Consider the following 23,686-nt stretch of genomic DNA (forward strand, 5'->3'; position numbering starts at 1 on the left):
GGACATCTCTCACTCTGCCATGTTTCTGACGTCACTCTAAACCCTTTAATATGCTGTTGAATTTGGTTTGCCAGCATTTTGTTAAGAATTTTTGCATAAATATTCATCAAGGATACTGTCCTATAGTTTTCTTATAGTATTTTTGTCTGGCTTTGGCATCATGGTGATGCTGGCCTCACAAAATGAGTTTGGAAGTGTTTTCTCTTCTTCAATTTTTTGGAAGAGCTTGAGAAGGATTGTCAGTAATTCTGCTTTAAATGTTGGGTAGAATTCTCTAGTGAAGCCTTCTGGTCCTGAGCTTTTCTTTATTGGGAGAATTTTGATTATTGATTCAACTCTTTGCTTCTTATTGGTTTGTTTAGATTTTCTTTTTCTTCATCATTCAGTCTTGGTGGGATGTGTGTTTTCAGAAACTTATCCATTTCTACTAGGTTATCCAATTTGTCAATATACAATTGTTCATAGTATTGTAACCATTTTTATTTCTATGGCATTAGTTGTGATGCTCTCATTTTTTATTTTTATTTGAATCTTCTTTTTTCTTTTGTTAATCTAGCCAAGGATTTCTCAATTTTATTGATCTTTTCAAAAATTCAACTATTAGTTTTGTTAATATTTTCAATTTTTTTCTATTTTCTATTTTGTTTATCTTTGCTCTAATCTTTTCCTAATCTAAGTTTGTGTTTAGTTTGGTTTTTTTTTCTAGTCACTTGAGGTATAAAGTTAGATTGTTGATTTTAAGATCTTTTTTAACATACTAATATATAGCTTCTCTCTTAGCAGTGCTTTAACTGCATCTCATAAGTTTTGGTGTTATGTTTCTCATTTTCATTTGTTTCAAGATATGTTCTAATTTTTCTTGTAATTTTTTTGATCCATTGATTGTTTAAGTGTGTCATTAATTTCCACAGATTTGTGGATTTTTAAGTTTTCCTTCTGCTATTTATATCTAGTTTCATTCTATAGTGATCAGAAAATATATTTTGTATAATTTCAATATTATTAAATTTGTTAAGACTTGTTATATCTCCTTGGTGAACTGACCCTTTAATCATTATACAATGTCCTTCTTTGTCTTTTATAATAGTTTTTGACTTAAAGTATATTTTGTGTGATATTAGTATAGCCGCCCTTGCTCTCTTTTGGTTACCATTGGCATGAAACGTCTCTATCTTTTCACTTTTAACCTATGTGTGTCCTTAGATCTAAAATGAGTCTTCTGTAGACACCATCCTGTTTTTCCTTAACCATTCATGTAAACTCACTATAAAACCTCCTTCTGTTTTCAAGTGTTCTTTATTTGTTTGCTGTGTTGAAGGATATGTGCACTTTCGGTTTGATTTTATATAATAAAATCACTTCCAAAGTGGTTCTAGCAGCTGATTCTTATACCAACCCTAATGCCGATTTTTAATTTTCTTTAATTTTTATCATCCTTCCCCCACTCCACCCCCATAAATTTAGAATGGTTGGTTACCATTTGGGTGTGTACTGGTTTATTTGTATTTATTCAATTATTAATGAAACTGAGCATTTTTCCAGCAGTCTTTTCCTTTAGGGTTATGACTTCTTGTTAGACTAAAGAAATTCTTTCCTGCCCTGGAGGTCATAAATCTCATTTTCCCCTCATAAATGTAAAGCTAGGCCTTTAATGCATTAGTAATCTTTTTGTTTTAAGTACTAAAAGAAAAAATAAGATGAATACATTTTGAGGATCTAATGTACAGCATGGTGACTATGGTTATAAACATAGATTATATACTTTGAAATTTGCTGAAGATAAGTCATAAGTGTTCTCACACACAATGAAGAGTTAACTATGTGAGATGATGAATGTGTTAATTCTTGATCTTGGTAATCATTTATGATGTATATGCATACCAAATCATCACATTTTACACTTTAAATGTATACAATTTTTCAATTATTATTCAATAAAGTTGGAAAAATATTTTTCACAAAAGACAAGAAATAACAAATGTTGGTGAGGATGTGGAGGAAAGGGATCTTTGTACACTGTTTATGGCAATGAAATTGACACAACCACATGGAAAACAGTATGAAGTTCCTCAAAAAATTAAAAATAGGACTCCCATATTACCCAACAATTCTACTTCTGTATATATGTCTGAAGAAAACAATAGCTTGAAAAGATGCCTGCATTCCCAAGATCATTGCAGATTATTCGCAATAGCTAAGATATAGAAACAACCTAAATGTCCTCTGACAGATGAACAGATAAAGAAAATGTGTGATACACACATACACACACACACACACACACACACACATGCACACATACAGTGAAATATTATACAGACATAAAAAAGGAAATCCTGATATTTGTGACAACATGAATGAAACTGGAGGGCATTACACTAAGTTAAATAAGCCAGAGAGAGAAAAATAAATGCTACACGGTATCATTTATATGTGTAGTCTAAAAAAAAAAAAATTGACTCATAGAAGGAGAGTAAATGGTTGTTGCCAGGGTCTGGGAGTGGGGGAAAAGGGGAGAGGTTGGTCAAATTGTACAAACTTTTAGTTATAACACAAATAAGTTCTAAGGATCTAATTTATAGCTTGGTGGCTCTAATTAATAATACTGTGTTGCATAACTGAAAAATTTGCTTAGAGTAGATCTTAATCATTCTCAGAAAAACAAAAAACAAAACCAGTAACTATGTGAGGTAATGGTTGTGTTAATTAACTTGATTATGGAAATCCTTTCACAATGTATATGCCAAATCACATTGTACACTTTAAAGATATTAAAATTATATTTGCCAATTATGCAGTACTTCAATGAAGTGGGATAAAAAAGAAAATATGGTACACACATACAATGGAAGATTATTCAGGTTTAAAAAGGGAAGACAATTCTGCCATTTACATAATAAATATGAATGGAACTGGAGGACACAGAAGGACAAGTGCTTTCTGATACACTTTTATGATAAGTCTATAGTAGTCAAATTTATAAAACCAGAGAGTGGGATAGTGGTTCATGGGCTGTGCGGAGGAGGAAAGACTGAGGTGTTGTTCAAAGGGTTCAAAGTTTCAGTTATGCAAGATCAATTAGTTCTGGAGATCTGCTGTATGGTGTAGGGCTTATAGTTAATAATACTCTATTGTATAGTTAAAAATTTGCTAAGAAGGAAATCTTATGTTAAATGCTCTTACCATAGAAACATCAAAATAAAAAAATAAGGGACAGGAGGAAACTTTTGGAGATGATGGATAAATTTATGGCCTTGATTGTCAAAATGGTTTTACAGGTGTATACTTATTCCAAGCTCATTAAGTTGTTTATATTAAATATGCACAGCTTTTTATATATCAGTCATACTCAAGGAAGTGGCTTAAAAAATGACCTTGTTGACTCTCTGAGGAGGCAGGGAAAGAACATGAGAACACTTCACAAAAGAAGATAGCATAAAGTGACTGAAAATGAGGAGGCATAGTCATCTCCGACTGGAATTGTTGGAGACTCTCTGATAGAAGGGAGATAAGAAATGGATATGTTAAGTATGCAATTCAGCAGAATTTACTTCAAGGGTAGTAAAAAGGAGTGGATCAGTGTTAATGCAGTTATTGGTTTTAGAACAGATTGAGATGTCTCTATCCCCAAGAAGTCAAGCTGGATGGGTTCCCATCATGCCATACATCTATCTATTCCCACTCCTTTACCCAGTCATTAAGCACACAGCTTGATGTGCTGGTTCAGTTCAAAATTAGGTGAAGATCTATAGTGGGTTTCAGGTCTATAGTCTGGGCCCCAAATAGAGACCAGAAATTCTCCAAGAAAATAAAATAAGCTCAGAAGTCAGAGGAAAGTACCAAGCCAGAAACAGAAGAATCAAGGTCCAAATATCAGGGAGAGTAACTGAGAACAATATTGTGGTACTCATGGAACAAGAAATGAAGTCAAGGTCATGCGCCAAGTGTTTGGAGCCAGGAAGCAAGGTCAAACAAAAGTAAATTAAGCTATTGTGGAAAGTCTAGAACTTTTGTTTTGAATGTCTACTAGCATCCAAAGTTCCCCTTATGGTCTAGCAGTGAGGAAACATATAATGGCATGGGCCCACTTAGCTGGGAGTTTTCAACAGTGAGGTGGGCAAGCAGCTGATGAGCCAAATATCAGAGGCTACAGAGTGGCTCTGACAGGAGTGTAGCTAATGAATTCCACCATGGTCTGCGGGTATCACTGAGGCTGCAGTACTGCATCAGTGGCCAGCTCCCAGAGAAACCACGTGGCCATCCTGGACCTTGTCTTGGGAAGATAGGGTGTTCCGGTGCATGAAAGGCACTGTGATCACCATTTAAGATCTGATTCTTTTCACCTGTGTTGGTGTTACTGAGGAAAGCAGAGGTTATCACTGTAACATGAGTGTGGGATGGGTCATAAATAAAATTAGACTCCGTTGCAGTGGGGAGTTAGAGGAAACATCATATTATGTGTTATAATGGGGCCCCAGGGCAATGTGCTTGATAGGTAGGGAGTGGCAGTTAATGGAAACCAACTTGCAAAGAGAGAGAAAGAACAGGGCTTCTGAAATAAAAAGTCACTATAAATAAGGAGTTTGTCTAGCTACCAGGATAAGACCTGATGAGTAGGCTTTGTGAGGAGCGGAGAACCATGGTTCAATTCAGCCTACATGCTGAACTATATTTCTAGGAGGTACATGAACATTCTCGATTGGGAAAGGCTGTGTGTTAATAATGAAATAGCTTTATCATAGGGGCCCAAGTAGCTCTACTATGTGATCCTGCTTCAAAAATTACAATATAGGGAACAAAAGACCTTTTCCTACCAGCTGAGGAAATCTGGCATTATACATTCTACAGTATATAAGGAGCTGTCCCAAGAAGCATAAAAAGCAAGGATCAAGTAAGCACCACCAATGGGATGGCCAAAAAAAAGGTTTGGAGACAGGGGATTGCTGGCATGGGGACCTGAGCAAAGTGTTGATGCAAGAGATGAAGTCTCAGAGATCTAGACGCAAGCAGAGATGATAGCAACAGCAGTAGGGTGGGCAACTGCCTCACAGTCACTGGAAGTTAGTTTCCTTGGAAATGGCTGCAACAGTGTATTAGCGGCTCAGTGGTCCAAACTGGTCACTAGCACAGGACAAACACCAGCTAAGAAGGTGGAGAGATGAAGAAAGGGAAGTTAAGGGAAGCCCATCCCACAAAAGGCAAGTGGGAGCTCTCCAAGATCTAGAGCAAGAAGCAACAGAGTGACCCTTCCCAGGTAGTAGCTCCCCCTGCTATAGGCTGCTCCCACAGGCTGCTGCCTCTGCAGCCCCTCTACCTGCCCCACTCCTGCCTGGAAATACCAAACAGCTCCCAGGTCTTTCCCAGTATCTGGGTACTAAAGAGGTGAAGGAAGAAGAGAAGTGGGCACAATGGTCTTCTTTGGACCTTGGGTTCCTGGATATCTGTAAAATCCAGGCAACAATGATGCTGCTTAACTCACAGGGCTGCAGTGAGGTACAGATGAGATTGTAGACTGGGGGTGCTCTAAGGTGATATGTGTGTAGTGTTAGGAATATCAGTGGCAGGTTTCCAGAACCCCGGTGGGGGTGAGAGTGAGTGAGTCAACAAGGAAGAAAACTGCCCCTTCTTAAAGAGTTCTCAGGAGACCAGGGCTGGGCGGCTCAGGTTACAGGGCACCATAAATAGCCATTGTGTGCCAAGGAAAGTCTAGCTTGCCTGGAGATCCTGGTGTCCTAGAGAAAACAACCGTGAGTGTTTCTGTCCTTGCTTCTCATTTTGTTTTGTCAATGTCCAGTGTATATCCTCCTCCCCATTTTAGGTGGTATACTGGTATTTAGGAAGGCAGGGTCTATGTAGTTCTGGTCTAGGAGGTGTGGGTGTGAGATGTGGGGAGCATAGTGGAATAATAAGATAATCTTCTACCCTTCACTCCTCTTCCTTTGCTCAGTGGGAGATTTGCTTTCTGGGCTGAAGTAGGGTGAGTGAGTGGGATGTAACATCCACCCAGACCCCAGATGCCATTGTCTGGAAGTCTCAGTGGAAAATGCAGTTCTGTCTTCTCTCTTGGTTCTCCTCCATCTCTGATTTCTTCAGAAAGAAGGGAGGTGGAGGAGAAACAGACCAGGCATTCATAAGCCTGTGTTCTAAGCCCGTCTTGGTAGCAACTGCCTGTGGGACATGGATAAACATGCTTCTCTCTCAGCCTCAAATCTTTACTTAAAAAATATACTTGACTAGGTAGCTGATTTCCAACCAATTTTCAGAGGAGTCATTTTTTTCCAATAACATCTTAGTCTGAAATCTTGCATAAACTGAACACTATATGGTTTGAAGGGGCTGTGGCTCTACTCACTCCCTCTGTAGCCCCAACTAAATGGCCTCATCTGAATTATAGATCTGAAAACCCATGAGTTAGCTCTTTCCAAGGCCCCTGCCTGCTACAATGGGCTGTGGTGTCTTCTGTGCTCTCTTGAACTGTTGGGAAGAATGCCTATTGCTTTTTGTTCTTCCCTAGATTTGGGTGCAGGTCCCCAAAAAAGAGGCAGCTGCAGACCAGGGGACAATGCTCTTGCTCTGGCCTGGATTCTTCGGTGCTCATGACCGAGCCTCTGCCACAGCAAGTGCAGTGAAGCAGCTGCTGCTAGCCTGTGAGTTTGCCTAGGTGTTTCTAGAGACTGCCAGGATGCCTAAAGGAGTAGTACATCCAAAAGGAAAAGAGGCTAGTGCAAAATAGGGTCCTTGACAGCCCAGAATCACTGGAAACTGGAGAAGAAGGCACTTCTCTGTTCAGGAAGTCCCTCCCCTGCCACTACCTAGGCCTGCCAGGTGATCCCCTTCTCCTTTGCACAGGTTTCTCAGGCTTTGCTCCCAGCCTCTGCAACTCCTGTGAGCTCTTTCCATGCTTATAACTTAACAGTTCCTCTCAGAGAGGAAAGAGGCCAACGTTGGGAGTGTCCGGGTTCCACATCTACCAATTTCAGTTAGTCCCAAAGTCCCTCTCAGATCATAAATGGACGCCCTATTGGACCTTGGTTCTTTCCTATCCCCACAATTACCCTTCCTTTGACTGAGCCCATCTCACATGCCCCTTCCTCCATGAGGCCCCTCTTCCAAGTCCTCTCAGGTGGTCTGGGATGGACTCTAGATGTCTCAAGATCTCACCAGCTGCTAATTTAGTATCTCTGAGAACTTTCACCTTGGTTCCATCTGGAACTTTCTTCATGGAGACAGCTCCAGGATGACATCACCTGGCAAACATGCAGCCATGTACCCATCTTGTGCTCAGGACAAACGTTACAAAGCTTTTGAGACTCTGGCTCCTTTTCAGACCAGCACTGCAGATCACCAGGGTTGGTCCATCTAAGTTAACAAATGAGAGGAAATGGGTTTGTCTTGTTGGAGCTGAGCCAACCAGCTTAATGGTACAGACAGGGAGAAGGAGGTTCACAGAGGGGAAAGGTCTTGCCCAAAGACACTCAGTGAATCCTTCCTGATGTGACAGGTGGCCTCCATGAGGAATTCTATATTCTAGCTACAGTGCTGATGGCAGTGTCCAAAAGAAGTCTAGAAGGGTCAAAATGGGGCATCTGAGAATAGGTAGATGCTGCTGTCAACCCATATCAGAGTTCTGGCTAGGTAACTGACCTCCCAGGTCAGAGTGAATGCTCAACTTGTCCCTAAACTGCTTTTAGAGTCCTGCTGCTGTCAGCCCTACAGGAGGGGAGAGGAGGTAGGGGAAGTGCCTTTTCTGACCTCCAGGAGCTGGGCTGGGTCCTAACCCATGTTCTACAACCAAGATTTTGACCTTTCTCTTTCTATTCATCTGCTTAGGCCATGATTCTCCTCCCTGTCATTGTGCTGATCCTGCTCACACAGCCTCTGAAGTCACTGGGAGCAGAAGTGAAGGCCTACTCCCGGAGAACAGTGACCAATGCCTGTACCCTGGTCATGTGTAGCCCCACGGAGAATGGCCTGCCTGGTCGTGATGGACGGGATGGGAGAGAGGGCCCCCGGGGAGAGAAGGGGGATCCAGGTAGAGTTGGGATCATGGTCTTATCTTGGTGGGAAGGGATAGGTATTGGAATTGTAACCAACCCAGCAATTCTGGGTATTCTGCTGCAGAAGCCTTGGAGATGGAAATCCACTTCTTGGGACGGAGAAGTTCCTCAGACATTCAGTCTACCTAAAACACCACTTTAACAGTTGACAAATGACTGGCTGCCCTGAATCCCCAGATGCCTCTCTCCATCACCCAACTGTCCTGATTCCTCCCCTAGGATCTTCTGATTCCTCCCCCTCGTCCCAAGGATGAGTAAATGACTGGTATTTGGGGCCCTCTAGAACCATGATCTGGCACTTAGCAGTTGTATATTCTGATTAAATGGTGCCTGTGCAGGGTGTTAAATATTTTTAGTATCTAATAAACTCTACTGCATGAAGGGTAGGAAAGGATGATGCTCTGTGGTCTTGTACTCCAGCCTGATCAAAAGGGTTTGTCCTAAATACATTATGGAGAAAAGGAAAGGGAGCTCACAATTTTTTGTCAAACCTTGATCTTCGGTGTTCATTTGAGTAATTCATTTACTCCTCCTTCTAAGGGACGTATTAATCTCATTTGACAGGTAATAGAATTATATGCAGGGAGACTAAATGACACCCAAACTAGAAGGTGAAAAAGATGTAGGTTTCTGTGTCAGACAGATCCTTGCTTGATTGCTAGCTCCATCTCCACAGCAGGAACCCCTCTGGGACAAGCTCTCAGTGTCCCTGAGTCTCAGTTTGCTCATCTGTAGGTGGGAATAATATCTACCACACAGTGACAAATAATTGAGCCATGGCTTTATTTTTGTCGAGTCTTCAGGATAAAGTTGCTTCTTCCTGCTTTACCCATCAGGTGAATTCTCCTGAGCTTTCCAAAGGTACTATTATTAAGGGTTTATCAAAGAAATACTGTCCCATAGGGGAGTATCTGGGTCTGATTGGCACAAAGGAAGAATTCAATTATTCAGCAATAGGGATGAAGGGACCACCATGGCACTGGTTGGGGCTGTGGAGGGAGCAGCTGTGGTCTTTATCTTTCTGGAATTTGCATTTTGGTTGAAGGAGGAAGAAAACTAACAACACTGAAGCTCAAAAGAATAGGTAACATTGCCAGGCTTTGTAGATTGAGGGGCAAGTAAGCATCTGTCTTTTAAAGACAGAAAGTGGCTCCCAATGAAATGGGCTGGGGCTTGGGAAGGCCACCTGAAAGTGCTCTCAGAAGAAGGGTGGTATTCAAGGTGCAACTCTCTCTTGGAGAATTCCAGCTCTCTCCAGCCCCCGGGGGAGGGGGGCCTGAATTGAATCCCAGGGAGGGCATCCTTTCTTACAGTGGCCCTTGGACATGGAGTGTGACTGAGACCTCCCTTTCTCATGCAGGCGCCTCACCCCATGTGCATTCCAAGCCTGGCTTTGAGTTGGTGCTTGGAGAGAGAACAGCGCATAGTTGGGCCAGGGGACCAGGCTCCACACTGGCTCCTCAATTCTAGGCCCTTTAGTCACTATATTGTTTTGGGTCTGAGAATTTTCTGGAGAGCTTGGAGCTCTGCAGAATCTTGACCCAAGTAGGTCTGGGTAGGAGAGTCTGTACTTGTGACAACTGCCCCTGCAGATTCTGAAACGTGGTCCCAAGAACATACTGTAAAAGACAAGATGGACCTAAGATGAGAGATTCTTGAGAGAGGTGGATGAGGGTGCCATGGACACTGCGGTGGACCCTGCTTTGAGGGGTCGTATTTCCAGGGATAATTCCCTTAGTCTGCAGCACCTCCAAGATTCCTGCCCAGAAGAATTTAGTTAGAGGAGGGCGTGCATCTCCACAGGAGTAAAGCCACACACTTCACAGTAGCCACAGGGCCCCTCTCTATACCTGCTGATTTCTTAGATCTTACTTCCTTCTCCTTTCCACACTGGCTTCTCCCTGGTCCCTCACCACACTCAGGCTGCTGCCTGCTCAGGGCCCTGCCACTGCTCTTTCCATAGAGATCGCTGTGCTCATTCCTCATTTTCCTGACTTTACTCACAGACTGCCTGCTCAATGAGTCCTCCTCTGACCACCCCACTTAGAAGACACTCTGGCCTACACTCTCTGTGCTTTATTTCCTCTGTGACACTTCTTCTAATCTAATAAACCATATAATGTACATTTTAATTTTTATTATGTTTCTATGCAGTTGAGTTTCAACTTCATGAGGAAAGGATTTGATTTGTTGTCTTTCTCTCACTACTATATCCCAGTGTTTATGACAGTGCCTTGTACGTAGTAGAAGCTCAACAAATAATCATGGAATGAAGGAATGTGAGATGCAAGGAGAGGAGGAAATTTAGTGCAGTTAAGGCTGGCCAAACTGCTCATCCATAAGCTTCACTTCAGGTGTCATTGGGTTCAGGCTAAGGTCTTTCGGGGGGATACCAGGATGCAAAATTAGTGCTTTGGGAGGCATGGGTGCTTGCGGTTGAGGGTGCCCCTTCCTACACCTCTGCTCTCACGGCCTCCACGGTGGTGCACCAAGGATGGGCAACCTCTTACACTCCCTTTTAGGGAGTGACTTTCTCCCTTGGTCCATCTACCTGCTGCCATCCTGGCCAGGGTAGAGCCCAAGAGAGGCTCAGCCTGGGGTCAGGGTATCTCTGCCCCTAACATATTGTACTGTTGGATATGGGATGTGGGACTCATCTTATAACCCTTGGTGCTTCGATTTCATTCTTAGTGAGGGTCGTACCTAAAAGCAGGATACAATGCCCAGCACAGAGCCTCTCAAAGATGGCAGTCCTCCACTGCCAGCACATTCCTACCCCAGGCAGACCTGGCCCCTCCTGCCTTGGGAACAGGGTTTCCAAATCTGAAATGTCACCTCTCCTCTCATGACCAGTGACTCACAGTTTAACATTCTGCTACAAAACCCTTGCAGAACAGGATCTCGTGCTAACATTTGCAACTCGTCCAGTGCTAAGCATAAAGTTATGTTTGATAGTTCGTTTTTTAGTGGACAAATAAATGAAATATTGAGGAAGTGGACAAATAAGTGAATGAACAAGTTGGCAGTATTTTTTTCCTTTTTGCACATTGTTGTAACTAAAGCTGTTTATAGCAGCTTTAGTTACAACAACCAAAAGATAGAAGCAACACCAATGTCCATCAACTGATGAATGGCTAAACAAAATGTGGTCCATCCATGCAGTGGTGCATTGTTCAGCTATGCAAAGGAATGAAGCACTGAGACATGCTACAAAGTGGATAAACCTCAAGAACATCACTCCAAGTTTAAAAAGTCAGACACAAAAGGTCATATATTGTATGATTCCTTTGATATAATATATCCCAACTTGGTGACAGAGACTGAAAACAGAATAGTGGTAGCCAGTGGCCGGGCGGGGGTGGGGTGGAGAGTGGGAAGGGGCAGAATAGAGAACAATTGCTAAATTGCGATGAGGTTTCCTTTGAGAGCGATGAAATGTTTTTGAACTAAATAGAGGTGGTAGTTGCACAACATTGTGAAGGTGCTAAATACCACTGAATTGTTTACTTTAAAAAGGTTAATTTTATATTATATGAATTTCACCTCAGTTAAAAAAAGAATAACCAAACACAGAATTGGGTATAAAATTCTTAAAATATTATTAACCATTCGTTCCTTTTAGTCTTTTTGGGTAAATCTTATGTAATTTCAGGCTTAGGCAGCCTTGCATGAGGTAACATGTCTTTTTAAAAAATGTTTGGTTACTTTTCCAATAGAAAAAGAATGTGTGGTCACTAAACATAAAGTAAAAGAAGAAAATTAAAATTACTGTAATCATGCCACTTAGAAAAAACAACTGTTAACACTTATGACTTTCCTGTGATTTTTCTAATGTGTATTACATGTGCACACATTCTACAATGTGAGTACATATTTATGAAACAGAATTATATTGAACATAATATTTATAACATCCTTTTATCACTTCATGATACATTAAATAATAATTCAGTCTGTTTTTTATAGTTTCAAGAGAATGTTACATAGCTTTGCTATTTTATTTATTGAGATATAATTGATATGTAACATTATATTAGCTTCGGGTATACAACATAATGATTGAATATTTGTATTTATTGTGAAATGATCACCACAGTAAGTGTAGTCAACATTCATCACTCATAGTTACAACATATTTTTCCTCGTGATGAGAACTTTTAAGATGTATGCTGTTAGCAATTTTCAAATATACAATACACCATTCTGAATATTAAATACCCAGGACTTATTTATTTTATAAATGGAAATTTGTACCTTTTGACCATTGTCATCCATTTTGCCCACTAGCTCTCACCTCTTGTAACCACCAATAATCTAATCTCTGTATCTATGAGTTGGGATTTTTTGTTTTGTTTTTTAGAATCCACATATAAGTGAGATCATACACTATTTGTCTTTATTTGTCTAACTTATTTCACCTAGCATAATGCCCTCAGGATTTACCCATGTCGCAAAGGGCAGGATTTTCTTTTTATGGGTGAATAATTTTCCATTGTGTGTGTGCGTGTGTGTGTGTGTATAATATATATATGATATAATATATATATTATATCATATATATATTATATATATCTCAATCACATCTTCTTTATCCATTCATCCATCATGGACACTTAGGTTTTTTTTTCTATCTCTTGGCTACCATAAATAATACTACAATGAACATGAGGGTGCAGATATTTTTTCAAATTAGTGTTTTCATTTCCTTGAGATAAATACCCAGAAGTGGAATTGCTGGATCAGATGGTAGATCTATTTTTAATTTTTTGAAGAAATTCCACACTGTTCTTCACGGTGGCTGCACCATTTTACGTTCCCACCAACAGTACACAAGGGCTCCTTTTTCTTCACATTCTTGCCAACACTTGTTATCTATCTTTTTGATAAGAGCCATTCTAACAGGTGTGAGGTGATACCTGGTGGGTTGGATTTACATTTTCCTGATGATTAGTGTCAGGTGTCACTTCTGATAAAAAATTTGGTTCTGGAAAGGGGAGAGCAAAGGGTCCATGATCAAGGGTAAATACTGACAGATTGCTTGCCCTAAATGCTGAGGCCTTGGGGCAGGGGAAGGTGCATTGCATGAAAAGTTAAACAAGTAGAGGCTTGAATCTGCCTCCAACTCTGGCAGGCCTGTTTCCTCACCTGTAAAATAGGGATGTAGACACCCAGTTTTTGAAGTACCACTGGACCGAGGAGTGGGAGGTGGAATGTCTATATCCTGTAGAACCCTGAAGGAGTGCCAAGGGCCTTACCCTGCAGGTGCTGGATCCTCCTGGGCCTAGGGCCAGGTGTATGCCCATTTCTCCTGCTGCTACAGGTTTGCCAGGAGCCATAGGGAGAATGGGGATGCCTGGACCAGCTGGCCCAGTCGGGCTCAAAGGGGACAATGGCTCTGCTGGAGAACCTGGACCAAAGGGAGACACTGGACCAAAAGGTGAGCAGCTGGGCATGGAATACAATGTCTGCAAGTGGTGCTGCTGCCACTAGGATATGCCAGTAGGCATACACAGATCTCATCCCAGGAAGAAGGAAGAAGGTTGTGCTGAAGGTGGCACTGGATTATTTCAGGGATGGCTGAAACTACTGTTGGGCTTCATCTTTAGGATGGTACTTATATTATTGCTTCTCTGATTTCTATTATTGCTCTTATCTTTTAATGTACTCCCACTTCCAAGAAGATTTAGTGTCACTGATTGGGCTGGTCTTTTCCCCCAGGACCTCCAGGACCTCCAGGTATACCTGGTCCAGCTGGAAGAGAGGGTCCCTCGGGGATTCAGGGGAGCATAGGACCTCAAGGCAAACCGGGTCCAAAAGGAGAGGCTGGGCCCAAAGGTAGGTGGTTGGTATGTGGCTTGTCTGAGAGGATAAGGGAGAAATGACAATGGCAATCCATGATATGACCTAAGGCATGCTTAGAGTGCCAGGAAAAACCCAGACCGTCAGCATTGGGTAAGCCTTGCTGTGCCCCCTTCCTCCCACATTCCTTCATTAGCCTCCATGGAGTAGCCCCAGGCAGTAAGGAGCACAGTCTCCCCAGTTCTCTCTCTCACCTTGAAGCTGTGCGTGAAAAGCTTCTACTGAGGGAATGATATAGACGATCCACACTCAGCCACATTTGTCCCAATTTGTTTCTTCCTCAGGTGAAGTGGGTGCCCCAGGCACGCAGGGATCTGCAGGGATAAGAGGTCCCACAGGTCTTAAGGGAGAGAGAGGTAGCCCTGGTGAGCGTGGAGCCCCTGGAAATGCAGGGGCAGCAGGTGAGTGATGGAAGACACTAGGGTGGGGTTTCAGTTCTGCTGTGTGCCCCTGAAGTTGCTAATGCCTACCCCTCCAACATCACTCCCTCCATCATGTCAGAGATGGCATTACTGGGCATTGAGGTGAGCCTATTTGCAAGGAGGGTGCATCATGGGCTTGAGGAACTGTCTGTATCTATGGAGAGTGAAATGTAAGCAACAGGATTAGTCTGTATAAAGGGAAGGTTGGTTGTTGGGTGATGGGGATGGTCAGTGTACGGAGAGGTGCATGACTGGGTTCTAGAAACAGACTGTATGTGGGGAGGGTATATTGTTGGGCAATAGCACAGTCCATATATGGGGAAGGTGAAAATACTGGAAAATGTGTACAGAGTTCACCCAATTCTTCTTCTCTGATCTTAGGGCCTGCTGGAACCATGGGTCCACAGGGACCTCCAGGTGCCAGGGGGCCTCCAGGACTGAAAGGGGACAGAGGTGCTCCTGGGGACAGAGGTGCAAAGGGAGAGAGTGGGCTTCCAGGTAAGTTAGCTTCCTCTAGCTCTGGGAGCCTGCAATAGGGTGGGGAGGGAAAGGATGAAGAGGGCCCTCTTTAGCTCAGGACAGCCCCTTCTCTCCTTTCTCGGCCCCATTAATTATGGGAGTGGGTAAAAAGCAGGAAAGGCTAACAGACTGGAAGGCAGGACAATCAGGTTCTGGTTTTAGACTTCATTACTCTGTGGAGGGCAGCCCTGACCAGTTTTTCCATCTGATCATTGGGACAAGCACAGCTCCCTTCCCAATTACTTGAATAGCTTCAAGTATCAGATACCCTAATGGGTGGGAAGTTCTTGAGGAATATGTATTCCTGTTCCTCCCAACCTCCCAAAGGAAGTGCTATCAGATTCTCAGAGTTTGGAGTGAAAATGTCATCTGGTTCAGTGTCAGTGGGATGCTAGGACCTGCTCAAAGGGCAGTTTGTTCACAGTGGAACCACAGGAAATCTCGTGGGCAGCAGGAGCCAGTTGTTTCAGCAGATGTGGGCTTCCTGAGGGTCAGTCTCAGCTCCTTATCCCCATCCCCAATATGAGCCTGCAACTGGGCACCCTCCCTTGAGGCCCAGGCTCAGGGCTGATCCCTGGCTATGCTGGGCTAGTCTTTACTTGGTCTTTTTCCTGCAGACATCACTGCTTTGAGGCGGCAGGTGGAGGCCTTACAGACACAGCTACAAAGCCTCCAGCATGCCTTCTCTCAGTATAAGAAAGGTGAGTTCCTGGACCTGAATCTGAGCCAGGCATTTAGGCTTAGCCCCAGACTGAGTCCACGCCTTGGTTGGGAGTTGGCTGGGCCTAGGTCTAGGATTATAACGGCTTGAGACCATGTTTAGGGCTGGGCCTGCGGCTGGGGCTAAGGATAGGGCTGGGACAGATTAGTACAGCTACATGCTCCAGGACCTGAAAGTATATGCAAGGGGCAAGTAGCAGTTTGTGGCCCCTCTTACCAATTCAGTGGGCTGGTGGAAGCATAGTTGAGCCTACCAGGCTTTAGAACACCCCCAATATCACAGCCACCTGTGACCCGAGCCAGATCAATGCCCCGAGCCCAGTGCAGTTCAGCAAACTTTCACTCCCATCAACTCTGTGCTGGTCTCTGTGACAGACATGGGGACACCCAAGCACCCAGGATGCATTTCTTAGTTCTGTGAGGCCAGGTGAGTATTCAGAGATGTCGCTGCTCAACTCATAGCAGCATAGACTCCAGACACTGCTCTGAGAGCTGGGCTGAAATGCTGGCCTTGGGGTTCAAGACTGGTGGGGGGCCTGACCTTGGCCTGTGACTGAGAATCTCACCCGAGATATGCCTTGGATCTGGCAGGGGCGAGGTGCCTCTGGGTTCCCATCAGTCCTGGGCATTCAAATCAGAGATTCTTCCCTAACTCTGGAATGCTGAAGAGTCAGAGTCCTCTAAGAGCACACACCCGATGCCCTGTGCCATGGGAACTCTCTGCCTCCCTCCCTAACTGCCCCTCCTTCTCTGCTCTCACTGGTGTAAGATTTGAGTCCATGTTATTCACCAATTCTCATTGATAAAAAAAAAAAGAAAAGAAAAGAAAAAAAAAACAAGAAGAGTTTTCTGAAGGAGGAAAGCATAAAGGGGCTGATTGGATGAGATTGGGTTGGCTTCTAAGTATCTAACTAAGCCAACCAAGTACTTAAGTACCAAGGATAATAGGAGTTTCAAGCATTTGGTAGGTCTTCCTCCCTCCACAAACATATTTGCATATGTATGCACTCACTCATATACACACTGGTGCAAAGGAAAATTTGTTCATATGCACCTGCCACATGTGTAGTTGTATACCGTCAATCACTTCACACGAGCACACACACATATGCAGGCACATACAAAATATTCACACACATCCAGATGGACCTTAAGTGCTCCCATGTACCTTCAGATGAACACATGGACATTTTCATGTATGCACATGTGTATCCACCCAGATGCATGGACATAAGCCCAGTAATGGCACATGAACTCTTGCACTGATCTCGTCTATGACTGTTTTGGTGCCATTCTGAGCTTGTGGAGAATCTTCTCCCCAAGCCCTTGTTGTAAATACTCAGAGGAGAAGGGAAGTGGATCAGGGTGTATCCCGGGCTCCTAACCAGCTCCGTGAGGCTGGGGCACAGCCTTCTTTGGAGTCCTGAAGATTTCCATGCACAAGTCCAAAAGTCAAAAGGATGGGGGATGAGATGGAATAAAATGAGATAGTTGACATGTCACATCACACAGATGATGCTTTTATAAAGTTTAACTCCACTTTAGAAATGAGAAATTGGAAACCCTGAAAAGGGAAGTGACTTTCTCTGGCCTACTTGGATGGTCATTGTTAGGGTAGGGCTGAACATCAGCCTTGATTCCCAGACAGGGCTCTCTCTAGCACCAATCCTGCCCTTGCCCCCGACTCCCACACACACCTCTTGGATGTCTTCATCTCCTCACCCAGCACTCTGGAGGAGGGTGACGGGCAAAGGCACTACCCACCAAGAGGCCATCATTAGGCTGTACCCAGTGCAGAGATTAGCACATCGTTGCTCTCAGGTGCCCCATCCTCTCTTCTTTTTTCCCTCACCCTGCACATAGCACAGACCTTCCCTGACAACCTGACACACTCTGATGTTATGCAGGGTTCAGAGAGATTAGAGTGAGCACTTGCACTGTGTTGTCCCTACTCTCAGAGACTGTCCTGGCCTGCATGGCACCATTTCTCTGTCCAAAGTTGGTCCAAATACACAATAATTGTAAAACAGATTCTTGCATGCAACAGGGGGTGAAATAGAAAGAGCAGGTCTAAGCTTTAGTGTCAGATCCAACAAGGTTTAATCCCTAATTTTACATTTGATGATTATGTGACATTAGACCTCTTACTTAACCTCTCTGAGTCCAGTGTTCTCATCTGTAACTAGAGACCCCAGTACCACTTCACAAGACTCATTGTGGATCTGGGTCTGCTCTGGAACCAAATGTTTTTGTTCTACCTGGTGCCCTGATACCCCATATGGGAGGCCTGGGGGCTCCAGTTGGAGCCCCTGAGCTTTAGACCAGGTGCTGCCACAACCCCTATCTGATTCTCCCCTTCTCTTAGTGGTGCTCTTCCCCAATGGCCAAGGTGTCGGGGAGAAGATCTTCAAGACAGGAGGCTTTGAAAAAACTTTTGAGGATGCACAGCAGATATGCACGCAGGCCGGGGGACAGTTGGCCTCCCCACGCTCTGCAGCTGAGAATGAAGCCTTGCAACAGCTGGTCGTCACTCAGAACAAGGCTGCGTTCCTGAGCATGAACGACATCAAGACCGAGGGCAACTTCACCTACCCCACAGGGGAGTCCCTGGTCTATTCCAACTGGGCCCCAGGGGAGCCCAACAACAACGGTGGGGCAGAAAACTGTGTGGAGATCTACACAAACGGCAAGTGGAATGACAAGTCCTGCAGCGAGCAGCGCCTTGTAATCTGCGAGTTCTGAGCCACCTGGGGAGGGTGGGCAGTGTGTGACCCAGGAGCCTGGCCAGTGAGTCAGGTCTCAGACCTGTGTGCTGCCAACATCGCAATAAAAGCTGACGCCTCTCCTGGCCAGGGCTTCTCCACAGAGCCGTAGGTTGAAGCCAGAGGTAGGGCTCCTATGGAACGCCTCTCTCAGAATAAAATATGAAACTGTCTTCACACACTGGCACACCTGTCAGAGGAAGAAGGAGCCAGCCAGTTTTTCCAGTTGCAAAGGATGAAATTAGCTCTCTAAGACTTCCTTGTCGAAAAATCCAATGACTCCTCCTCAGCCTTCCCCCTCCACATTTAACCCAGCTGGTCACTCCCTCCTCTGTCACTCTTCCTCTTCTTGGCTTCCAGGACACCACTCTCACTTGCTTTTATCTTCATGGCTGCCCCTTATCAACCTCTTTTACTAGTCTCTCCTCTTCTTGACCACTTAATGGTGATGTGCTGGAGCTTTAACTCCCAGACCTCTTCTCTTCTTACCATCACTCCAGGAGGGAGCTCATTCTGTACATGGCTTCGGATTCCTTCTACTGATGGCTCCTAGATGTATATTCCTGTTCAGGCCCTCTCCCTGAGCCCCAGAATCCTACAGCCAACGTGAGCTGTGGCCAGAGCTAGGAGGTCTTGGTGGCTGCCTCTTGCTTCAAGGCTTGAGCCCTGGAAGCTGGCAGGTCATCTGCGTCCCTATCCAGACTGTGCGACCTTACATTGGTAGACTTCCCCTCATCCTTGTACATGCAGGATCTCTTTCTATGACTGTCTCTTGGCCCATGGGAGGGGTTTCCATCTTCATAACCCTAATTCCGTCTGAAATCTCAGGCATAGAGTGTGTCCAGCCATGCTCAAATCCATCCCTAATCCTCTTCTTGCCTAGCAGTTCCAAGAGTGTTCTTTCCCCTCTCTGCCTCAGAGATAATCTAGTCAAATCCTCCTCCTCATTTTACAGATATGGAAACCAAGATACAGAGAGGGGAGGGGACTTGCACAAGGCCATGGATGGTATCAGTGCTACAGCTCGGTCATGAAAAAGGTCATCTGACCCCAAAGCTTATATTTTTGGCCTATGAATTATTAGGCCAAAAGCCTCCGTGTATTAGCTGTTTTTATTAATACACTGCTACAAAAGTGATTTGAATGGCACCTGTGCTTAAGAAATTGGAATGAATGAATGAATGAATCACAGACTCATAGGAGGGGGAAACAAATATGCCTCTCCCAGACAGGAAAGCAACCACTCTCTTGTTAATTCCCAGAGGCCAGGAGAACTGCCCTTTCTATCCCCTCCTGAATGAGACCCCCAAGACCCCACCCTCTTCCCAACGCTCCGGCTGCCACACCTCTTATATAAGACAGCGTGTCTGAAAACAATGCCACAACTTCCAACAGCACATAGCTCAGGCTCTCTGCTAAGATCTTTTCCTGTTACTGAAAAAAGTCCCTAATTCCTGGAAGCTTCTAAATTTAAGTCAGTTATGCAACAGTGAGCAAACAATCCAGTACAGAGGCCACACCTGGACATACTCAGCCAAGGAGTTTAGAAAGGCCCCTTTTTTTTAAAAAAAATTGCAAACAAAAAATCCAACTGAATTTAGTTGAAGCCAAAGGAAGGCATTTTTTCTAAGAACAAAGTTATGAACTGGTTCAAGGAGGACTGGGGTTGCGCAGGCAACGCTGTGCAGTCTCCCTGCTTCTGTGTCTCTCTGTGCTCCTTCGCCTCTTTTCCTCCTTTCCACACTTCTGCTTCTGGTCTTAGTGCCCAAGTGGAGGGAATGGTGTGTCACATACAGAACAGAAACTCTTGCTATCAATTCAAATTTCCTGTGGAAATGAATCTACCTGTCTCAGATGCCCAACTCTGGCCCAGTCAACTAAAACTTGAGGTTGACCGCACCGGACGATATGGCCACTGGGACCCAGGCAGGGTCATGGTGGTCTGGGTAGAGCCTTTGAAAATGACCACTTCCCATCCCAGTACTTAAGCCTATTTCTTGACAAGAGGGAAGGAAAGATTGGTGGGACTATGTAGCTCAGTAGGAAGGAAAAAATCTCCTGTGGTATTGAAGACCAAGGATATTGAGACTCTAAGCCCCAGGAAGAAGCTTCTGACCCACCGGCACATTGGAGTCTGGTTTGTTCTCCAGCACAGAAACAAGTGAGGAGAGTCATTTGTGCTTTGTAGACATAGTCCTACTAAAGCAGAAGACTGAGGCAAGTATTGCAGACAATTCAGGTCTTAAGCCATTCTTGAGTACAGAGACCTTTCCTGCACTAACATTCATGGGCCAAAGTCAACACAAATTTTAAACAGTATTAGCCTCATTCCAACCATAGTAGTGATGGCCTCTAGTTAGTGGCCTAGCCAAGTGAAACCAGAACTATGTGACTTTTACATTCTCAGGAGATGTTATGATTCTCACAATGCCAGGTTACATCATTGGAACAGAGTGGAATCCTTCCATGTCTAGAAGGTGACAATCATAGCAATTTCATGGAGAACCCCTGTTCAATTTAATAGTATATCCTTGAATCACCTCTTGGATCTCAACTCTCCTGCTGCTAAACCAGCCCGCATCCCATAATGAACAGACAGTGACGAGCCTGCTGATGTTTGCTTTTTAAAGATCCTATCTTTCTTCTAAATTCCTTCGATATAAAACACTGACAACTGAGTTGCCTAAGTTCAGAGCATTCTCAGTCCCTCTTACTTTCCAGATGTCCTTAATTCAAGTTTAATGTGTGCTTGACCTTTTCAAATTACCTATGTTTTATATATATACTAGAGCCAAGAAACCAGGTACCTATTAGGGGGAACAAAATATTAATTTCTAAGTAAAATATTTATCCAGGCACTAAACGTACAGATAGAAATGGCTGGTCATGCTCTCATAGATATGCCAGGCTTAAATGTCCTTAATGTTAGAGATAAGCGATAGAATTGTGTTCCTGCACACAATATAGGCGCTCAACACCAAGCTAATTAGAGACCATGATGCTCATTATTGTTTAATCTAATTGTGACTATTAGGCTTCTGTGTGGGTAAAAGCAGGTACTTTGTGGTATATTTTACTGTTTTTCGTCAATATTTCATTAAGAGAGACCTTATGAAGGCAAGCCTGTGACCTGTGTCACTTCTGGGTGGAAGTGGATGAGGGCCAGCGTGCATTTCTTAAATGCCTATTTTTTGCAGCCATGGCGATAGCAGAATCATTGGTGGATACAAAGTTATTGTACAGTCCTGTGTTCTGGAAACCTGAGCAAATGCATGGAAAACAACTGTCTTGGAGATTCGCTTGAATGGATCTACTTGGACCTTGAATGAGATTTGGGGGTTGTTACTGCAGCACACCTAGCCCATCCTTACTGGACACATTTTGAATATTAACTTACTTGACTTCCATTTATTTAATATAGTCTCTCTCAGACTCTCTGGCTCAAACAACTTTAAACCACAGAGGGACTCATGAGGACCCTATCTGAGCAAAATGGTACTTTTCATATTTATTTAGTAAGTAGACAGAGTGAAAAAATGAAAGAGTGGAATGAATGAAATTCTTAATTCCTACTTGTAAGTCTGTTTGTAGAGCTGAACAAAGTGTTTTCAAGATATTTATAGACCCTTTGATCTGAGGAAATAGCACTGTGACACTGCCAGGCTCTCTGCACTTTTATTAATTCCCTGAATACTTCATTTCAGGTATAAGTGGCTGGAGCCAGGCCAGGGTTGAAAGGTCAAATGGTAACTTTAGGCCAAGCAAATGCATCATGTTACCAGAAGGCTGGATCAGAGCAGGAAGGGGAGAGTACAACAGATACTGGGTTTTGAACACGCCAGGGATGCCTGGCCCCTGGCTACAGAGGGCTTGTCAGGATAGGAAGAGGATGAGAGGGATGTGAATTCTACAAAGACTCAATCCCAAAAAAGAGTGAGGCTGTGAAGACCTTATCAGGAGGTCTTATGAAAGAATAATAATCTTAGAACCGTTGGAAAGAGTACATTGAAAAGTGTAATGAGAATGGACTTGGTCACTTTATATTAAAGAGTTTTATAAAATTAACGTAATTACAATAATGTATGACTGACACGAGAATAGACAGAATGATGTAAAAGCTACCGAAAACAAGCCCAAGTATGTATATATGCAAGATAAAAATAGATTACCGAGATTATAGGGAAACAATGAATTGTTCACTTAATAATGCTCAGTTAAATGGTTAAATATTTAGAAGAAAAAGAAAATCAGATTCTTTTAGTTACATATACAATTCAAAATCAGAAGAAAATATAAGTAGTCTTGGAGAGGAGAAAAGCTATCTAAGAATGATATCTGAGAAGAAAACCCAAAACAATAATATCGATACATTTGACTATGCAAAAAATACATAAACCTTTTCTACCAAAAAGTAAAACGACATAATATTAAAATGCTGATTTATTTGCAAAGTATGTAACAGATAAATCAATAAGGAAATGATGAATAAGTAGAAAAAATGGGATAAGAATGAGAAGAGAAAATTCATAAAAGAAGGAATACTGATGGCAATAGTATTGAGAAATTAAAAATGTACATTCTTAACAGAAATTAAAGAAACTCAAAGAGCAATAAACATCCAAAAATCTATGGACTAGAGTTAAAGCTATACTCAAAAGGAAATATACTTTACTTTCATTAAAAATTAAAAAAATAAAAACATGAACATCGAGTATGGTATTAAGCTATCTCTGATATATCCAACCTCCATCTCAGACTCAGTGGGTGCTTCCACCTCTGGATGCCTCAGATCCCTTTCACATAGTAAATCCAAAATGCACACCACCTTTTCTGATTCCTGCCCTTGGAGTGTTTAGGGACCAGACCTCATGAGTGTAAGGGGAGGTGATCACTCAGGAACTGCTCTCAGACAGAGCACAGGAAAGGGTCAGTAAAGGTAGGCAAAGTTTGCTCTCTAGAGGATGTACGTGCTGGGGGAAAGGGTCACACATGCAGCATTCCATATGTGATCTTGTAGTACTTTTGTGATTGACAAGGCCACAGGTTCTTATGTGAATAGGAAGCTGGACTTGCTAGAAGAACCAGGCAAGGTGGGACAATGAGTTATTTTATACACATTATCTCAGATACTCTGGTAATAACTGCAGGGTTAAAATGGCTTCCAGGGTGTCATCCCTGGAAGGAGAAATCTTGGGGCTTGATTCTGATTGGATTTCAGAGAGATATCCCAAAAATCTACAGAGGGAGCCCAGGGAGATACCCACACATCCAGCCTCCACAGGCCTAGTCCTGTCCTTGAGGAGATTCTGAAATTGTCCTGGACACAGAGAACTGAGGCAGGCAGACA

General features: G+C 43.3%; 1 protein-coding gene across 1 annotated transcript; it reads left to right on the forward strand.

Moving 5' to 3' along the window:
- Positions 1-5,625: 5,625 nt before the first annotated feature.
- On the forward strand, positions 5,626-18,520 carry SFTPD (surfactant protein D). The gene is made up of 8 exons (XM_039872224.1): positions 5,626-5,747; positions 7,831-8,032; positions 13,378-13,494; positions 13,776-13,892; positions 14,201-14,317; positions 14,720-14,836; positions 15,475-15,558; positions 17,943-18,520. The coding sequence occupies exons 2-8, from the start codon at positions 7,834-7,836 to the stop codon at positions 18,317-18,319; spliced, it is 1,128 nt and encodes a 375-aa protein (XP_039728158.1). The 5' UTR covers positions 5,626-5,747; positions 7,831-7,833; the 3' UTR covers positions 18,320-18,520.
- The last annotated feature ends 5,166 nt before the right edge of the window (positions 18,521-23,686 follow it).

Source organism: Pteropus medius, unplaced genomic scaffold (assembly GCF_902729225.1).
Source record: "Pteropus medius unplaced genomic scaffold, Ma_sr-lr_union100, whole genome shotgun sequence".
Taxonomy (NCBI): domain Eukaryota; kingdom Metazoa; phylum Chordata; class Mammalia; order Chiroptera; family Pteropodidae; genus Pteropus; species Pteropus medius.

What these genes read in the sequence shown, in the direction of transcription:
- SFTPD (XM_039872224.1), top strand. Translation starts at nt 7,834, where the DNA reads ATGATTCTCCTCCCTGTCATTGTGCTGATCCTGCTCACACAGCCTCTG. An exon ending in AGGAGAGGCTGGGCCCAAAG is followed by an intron (nt 13,893 to 14,200) that starts GTAGGTGGTTGG and finishes TTTCTTCCTCAG; the next exon opens with GTGAAGTGGGTGCCCCAGGC. An exon ending in CTTCTCTCAGTATAAGAAAG is followed by an intron (nt 15,559 to 17,942) that starts GTGAGTTCCTGG and finishes CCCTTCTCTTAG; the next exon opens with TGGTGCTCTTCCCCAATGGC.